We start from the raw sequence: 7,181 nt of genomic DNA, 5'->3' as shown, positions 1-7,181 counted from the left end.
AAGTGCAAAGCAGCGCTTTTGTTTAAGGTATGGTTACACTGTGTTTAAGGTATAGTAACAAAAGCTTCAAGTTTTGTTACTTTGGTCTAAGCATGTGTCTACAGTGTTCACGCAATAGGCAAAAACTGTAATGATATTTTTAATGCTGTTCATTTGAGCTTTTTATTTATCAAATAAACCTGGAAAAATTGAACATGGTTTCCACAAAAATATGAAGCAGCACAACTGATAATAAGCATAAATGTTTCTTGAGCAGCAAATCAGCATATTAGGATGATTTCTGCAGGATCATGGGACACTGAAGACTGGAGTAATGATGCTGAAAATTTCTGCTGGACAGAACTGCCTCATAGTGCGGCATGCAGGGAGATTGGACTTGTTTTGTGGTTTTATCAGTCAGAGCTCATTTAGGATTTCTATGTAGTGATTCAGTATTAGTATATGGTATCTTTGTATTTAGTATATAGTATATTTGAGCTATTTTTGATCCACACATTTTGTATCAAGTGTGCTAATTAAATAGCATTATAGAGGTTTGCATTGTTTTATTTGATAAGAGAAAATGACAGGTTTTTACATTTGAGAAAATTAGCATAATATCTGAGCTGCTGTTATGATCTGCTACTACTCCATATGACTTGTGCACTACATTTGATGCCTTATGAAGCTATATGATACATTTGTGTGAGGAATATGTGCATATAAACTCTACAACTGGTCTTGAGACATGCGTTTTTAATCTGTGCAGCCCTTGTGAAAAAGGACTAGAAGAAGTACAGTACTATTTAGCATACTTAAAAAGTTTTAATTTATGCTAAATAAAGTTAGTTGAACTTTCAAGTGATTTTTGACCCACTTTATAAGGACATAAGTGCATCTTTATATGTAATTTCATGTTTTTTTAAATATACTTTTAAGATTTGAAGTACACTACAGGTGCACACTCAATACAATTAAGCACAATGCTTTTCTTAAAAGTCCTAAAAATCCTAAAAATCACCAGTAAATTTCATTGTATTGAAAAGTGTGGCTCAGTGATTCTTCAATATTTTGACTAAAGATCATAACTCGTATGGGGTTTTGTCTAAATTCTTAGTCTCCATCACTATCCCACTGATGTTGTCTGTGGTGTTGTCAGGTCGGTATGGTCTCTGCTCTACCCCACCTGGTCATGACCATCATAGTGCCAATCGGCGGTCAACTGGCTGACTTCCTGCGCAGCAAAAACATCTTATCCACCACAACCGTCAGGAAAATCATGAACTGCGGAGGTAAGAGTCACCACATTTCATTAGATTAATTGTATCTTGTGTTTGGAATTAATAGAAACATTATGGCATGGTGTGACCTTTGACCCACACATCATTTGGTTATAGGGTTTGGAATGGAGGCCACTCTGCTGTTAGTGGTTGGTTTCTCTCACAGTAAAGGTGTGGCCATCTCGTTTCTGGTGCTAGCTGTTGGTTTTAGCGGCTTTGCTATATCAGGTGAGACATTCACACACTGACGTGATACAGGCTTCAAGTTTTGAAATCCCATTGCATTCAACAATATCTAAAATAAATGTCTCCTGATATTTCTGATTTCTTCCTTTATCCTGTCCCTCTTCAAGGTTTCAATGTCAACCACTTGGACATCGCGCCGAGGTACGCCAGCATACTGATGGGTATTTCTAATGGAGTGGGCACTCTCTCTGGTATGGTCTGCCCTCTCATTGTAGGTGCTATGACCAAAAACAAGGTGAGAGATTCTGAGAAATTGGCCCTACTTTCATTATCACATGTTTATTGCTGCCATCTGACATATGAAACAATAGTTAGAAAAATGTAACTTTTTTTTTTAATGAAACAGTTTATTAGACAACATATCAAACTATATTTATATAGCGAAAAACGTTTACATATGTGTTTTTAGTAGCATTTAATAAATGGCATTCTGATTTGTACTGTAAATCAATGAGATATTTATAGTAGACCACATCATCAAATGATAAAAATATAATTTTTCACTCTATATCTTATAATAATATGTCTTATTAAGATCATATTTAAAACCTTTTTTTAAATAGTTAAAAAAAAAGTTTTATGATCAAAGCCCTGCACACTGTAAAAAATGACCGTGAATTTAACGATAAAAGACTGTAAATACGCTACAGTAAAAACCTGTTAAATGGTTAACAGTAAATTCCCCTATTATATACAGTGAAAAACTGTATTGGACATTACATGTAATTTTACGGTAGTATACCGTTTTTGGAAGTGAAAAAGACTGTATAATTTACAGTGAATAACCGTAAATTGACATTCCCAGAATTTCAAATTTGATGTATTTTTTTGTTGTTGAAATAACTATGTTTCTTCTTAGTTTTTATCTTTTCTTATCAGTTTTGTATATTAGGGTTGTGTGTTACACCTAATGTTGTTAAATTAATGTTTATTGCATTATTTCAGTTTCATGTGTGTTACCATGATGGTGTTTAGTGCTTGTGTGAATGACACTGTGCACCTTCTATATATGTTATTATTTAAAAGCTGCTTGTGATGGGCTTTGGTTCATCATGTGACTTTCTCATCACCACCTGCATTTGGTGGTTATCAGTGTATTACAAAGGTACAAAACAGATTTCAGTACTTCAATAGGTTGGTATATTAACATTATTTCAGTTAATGAAATTACGGTATTTAACTGTAAATTTAAGTTAAAACATTCAAACTTAAATGTTGCTACCGCATTTTTTACGGTAAAATTCCGGCAACCACAGCTGCCGTTTTTTTACCGTAAATTTTACAGATTTTTTTTTACAGTGTAGTTTTAATTGTGGGAATGAAAACATACAATGCTTCAATCGCTTCAGTCCAGTAAGTGTTCACCTTGAAATATTGCTAACAGTAAAACTTATTCTTATGTTTACTTCATAAAAATCAGTAAAGATTTCACAGCAAAAACTCACTTGCTAAAAACGTATAAACTATCAATCAGTCAACAGAAGACTTGTACTGTAGTTAGTTTGCATACAGTATGTTTTTCAGCAAAGTTTTGCTCATACTGATCATTTAGAAGCCTTTGAAATTTGTGTACGAATATGCAATAGGCAACAGGCTTTATAGGGTTAAACACACATGTACTGTTCAGAATTACATGCTACTATGCTTTACATTAGCATACCTGCAATACATTTGACAAAATGTGCAGGATACGAGAGAACACACTGCAGTGCACTCAACCTGACATTTCCAGTATGACCAATGATAGCTATATAAGCCATATTTTTATCATCTCTTTATTACACAACAGGTTTTACACGGAATGGAACAAAAATGCAAAACAACATTTCCAAGAACTAAACATGCAACGTAATGAGGTCATGAGACAACGATGCAGCATAGCGAATCTAAAATGTTTATTGTTGCATAACGCATATTGTTCGCATTCTGTTTTCAAATACTGTAGAAAGTATACAGTCAATCTGCTTTCTGAGCAGTAACAGGCATATCATTCTAAACCACATGGAATTACATGACAAAAAGTCAAAGACTGCATTCCTGAGTTTGTCTTTTCTTGTCCGTCAGACTCGTGAGGAATGGCAGAACGTGTTCTTGATCGCCTCGCTGGTGCATTACGGCGGCGTGGTCTTCTACGGGATTTTTGCGTCCGGCGAGAAGCAGCCGTGGGCCGATCCGGAGGAGACCAGTGAGGAGAAGTGCGGCTTCATCGATGAAGACGAGTTAGCGGAGGAGACCGGTGACATCACGCTGAGCCACGCTCCTTTCGGAGGCCCGGCCGCTCTTGGGGGCCCCGCCAAAACATATGGGGCCACGACGCAGCTGAACGGGGGATGGGCGAAAGGCTGGGAGAAAACCGAGGAATACATCCAGGAGGACGCCGAGCAGACGTATGCAGGAGACGGGTACTCCTAGATAGAAAGAGATAGATAGAAGAAATAAAGACAGATAGGCTGTGCTTAAGCATAGCTATCGGAGTCATTTTTGAAAAGAGTCTTTATCCAATCAGAAGTGAATAGAGAAGATATTTAAGAGGGCATAATAATAATAATAATATACAGAGATATTAATGAGAATATACTGATAATTAAATGAAAAAGTCATATTTAGGATTATATAAAGAATATGTATGGCTATGTAAATGTTTTCTTTAAAAATACAGATATGTTCAGTTATTACTGTGGTTTATGACATTTAATCAGCTGACAATACTTAATAGCACAGACATCTGTAATCAAAGCACAGGTCTTGGCTGTTTTTTTGCAGGTTTAAACCAGTTTGGTTTTAGTTTTGTGTCTTCTACTATAACTTTAGCAGATGAGTAGTTTAGTTTCATTGGTCAGGACCAATTAGAGTAGAGTTGAGATGAGTATAGTTTAGATAAATGTAGTTTTGTTCAAAAGAAACAAGTGTTTCACTCTGGTTTACAGAGCTCTTGCCATTGACCTTACAGAAAATATGCAAAATTTGGGTTATTTAACTATATTATATAACTTAAACCTACAAAGAATACTGTTTATCATTATGTACGTGTACTATATTACACATTATACACTAGTCCTTTTATTTGGGACATAAACCTAGAAGGTAGAGCTAAAAAGACATTTACTATTTGATGCAGAGAGAATCTAAAATAGCACAAATCTGAAAGATGATGTGTATTAAAACAAGTGTGAAATATATTGATAAACCTTTAAATGTTGAAACGTCCTAAAGTACACTTGAGAACTTTTTAAAGTGTAATCTTGTATAAGTTTTGTTCAGCTATATTTACATCAACAATACATCCGAGTGTGTGCTTGGCAATACAGTCCTGTATTTTAAGTGGTATTAAGCTGGTCTTCATTTAAAATGTTCAGTTTTAACCAACAATGACAAACCAGACATTTTCTAAGACACTTTGAATGCACTGACATGTTGTTATTTGGGAAAACAAGTAATTTCTATCTTAAGTGACATGGGTTTACTGTTTCTGTGAGAATGAATCTTGTGAATCTGGGTCAGTGATATCTGTGCTTACTGTTCTTATTGGGCCATATTTATCATAGAAACTGTCATAAGAGTGAGGTTGTCTGTTCGGGATGTATATTGTGATGCCACTGAGATCATTCCACATGTATGGTCAAATCCTGATCATCTGATGTATTTAAGTGTTGCCATGCAAAGCTGATGTAATATGTTGAGTGAATTTCACAAAACCTGTTAGGATGCACAGGTTCTATTTCATCTAAAAATCAAAAGAAAAGAAATAAGAAAATTAAGCCTGTTTTTAGGACCATTTAAGTAAAAAAAAAAAAAACATTTATAACAATCAAGCACATTTAGCCCCAAATTCTTATTACCGTAATGCAAAAAATACTATCAATACTACAATGCTGTCAAAGTAATGAATAAATAAGTAAATAAAAACAATAATAATCATAATAATAATGGCCCTACAGCTTGATTTTCTTTGAAACTTGCACGTTTTTGTGAAATTCACTCTGATCCTCCATTCATGACACAAACCAGTGTTGTGTTTAGTCAACCAGCAGTAATATAAGATGATGTGTCAAAGTCTTAAAAAAAAAAACTATTAAGAACATGTACTGCAATAATTTACTCATAACATCAGCAATCTTGTTATATTCAACATCTAATTCATTCATCAAATCTGAATTGTGTCTAGTTTACGGAGTCATTCAAATGGTTGGAGACCATCAGAATCAGAATCAGAATGTTTGTTCTGGTCAGAAAACTCAAGGCCATTTTCAGAGGTTGGGATCTGAGCCATGCTTTACGTTGTTCTGAAACTCAGCTAGATGTTTTCTAGATTTGTGTATTTTGTGGTGAATTTATCACAAACCTAAAGCTCTTTTCATGGCCTCTTGCCTGAGACTGAAGTGCACAAGTGATTGTTATATTCTATTGTTGTGTCAAACAAGCGATTTGTTGATGTCAAAAAGTGTTAAACTGTATGGATTGCTCACTAAGTGTGATTTTATATTCAATTATTCCAATCAAGACATTATTATTATGTCTTTCCTTTAATTTTTGCGACTGGTGGACCAAAATTTAAAGGCAATTTTCTGGTTTTGAAAAGATAAGAGTTGATGTTCTTTATAGAGTGTGATGATTATTTTTGCATGATATAGTCATTAAAATCATCCTGGGCATTGATTTGAAATTGTTGCGTCTCTTTTTTGTCCCTTTGTTTGTTTCTCTTACAAACATCAAAGTTCAGCTAAAGTTTGCATTAAATATGAATGTAAACGACAATACAGTTTTCAATGGTAATTACCATGCAATTAAATATTCAAGCAATTACATTCAGTTTGCACTTAAGTTTATTCTTTTAAAGTATTATTTCCATAAAATGTACACTTTGTAAAACTTTTCACGAGACAATAATATATACACGGGTTTGTGAAAGTGACGCTCCATCATGCTTCCTGTAATGTACATCCTCAAATCGTATTTAATATCCATCAAACACTCCGTCAGGACTTCTCTAGTGTGTAAACCTTATATGTAGTCAGAGTCAATAGATTTGACTCATTACACCAGTGGATCTGATTAAGGTGAATGACCTACAAAGGACAAATTACCGCCAGCAAATTAGATGGGAACAAATCACTAATCAATACCATTTTAAACCTGTACAACAGACTGCTGAGCGTGCTGGCCATTCATTTGTTATTTGCCATGAGAGTATAGAACAGAATTAAAGACCATACCCTCCAAGACCCAAACCAATACTAGACCATCCCAAAATCAGTCTACTGCCAGGCTCTCTAAGACCCAGACCAATACCAGACCCCCAAAGACTAAAACCTAGACTATACCATACCCCAAAGACTAAACCAGACCTTAAAAAACCCAGATCAATAACAGACCTTCTAAAGCCTAGACCAAAACTGGACCACCAAATACTAAAGCCTAGACCAACAGCAGACCCCCACAAATCTAGATCAATTCCAGACCACCAAAAGCTAAAGTCAAGAACAGTACCAGACCCCCAAAGACTAAAGCCTAGACCAATACCAGACCCCCAAAGACTAAAACCTAGACTCGTACCGGACCCCAAAGACCAAAGCCTAGACCAGGGTTCCTCAATTAGTTTTCGCCGAGGGCCGAATTCTGCCAACAATACCAAGCCAAGGGCCACTGACCTATATATATATATATATAATTGTTATT

The 7,181-nt window shown here is 35.2% G+C and overlaps 1 protein-coding gene across 1 annotated transcript in view; it reads left to right on the top strand.

The window, feature by feature from the left end:
* The window catches only part of LOC107728430 (vesicular glutamate transporter 2.2-like), a 13,283-nt gene extending 7,122 nt beyond the window's left edge, over positions 1-6,161 (top strand). Inside the window, exons 8-11 of the mRNA XM_016538590.1 lie at positions 1,139-1,271; positions 1,377-1,487; positions 1,613-1,740; positions 3,570-6,161. Coding sequence (XP_016394076.1) covers positions 1,139-1,271; positions 1,377-1,487; positions 1,613-1,740; positions 3,570-3,917 — 720 coding nt within the window. The 3' untranslated portion in view covers positions 3,918-6,161. The remainder of the gene's footprint in view (positions 1-1,138; positions 1,272-1,376; positions 1,488-1,612; positions 1,741-3,569) is intronic.
* Positions 6,162-7,181: the final 1,020 nt, after the last annotated feature.

Source organism: Sinocyclocheilus rhinocerous, unplaced genomic scaffold (genome assembly GCF_001515625.1).
Source record: "Sinocyclocheilus rhinocerous isolate Xijiao unplaced genomic scaffold, SAMN03320098_v1.1 scaffold126, whole genome shotgun sequence".
NCBI classification, from domain to species: Eukaryota; Metazoa; Chordata; class Actinopteri; order Cypriniformes; family Cyprinidae; genus Sinocyclocheilus; species Sinocyclocheilus rhinocerous.
This window is presented reverse-complemented; position numbering and strand designations above follow the sequence as displayed.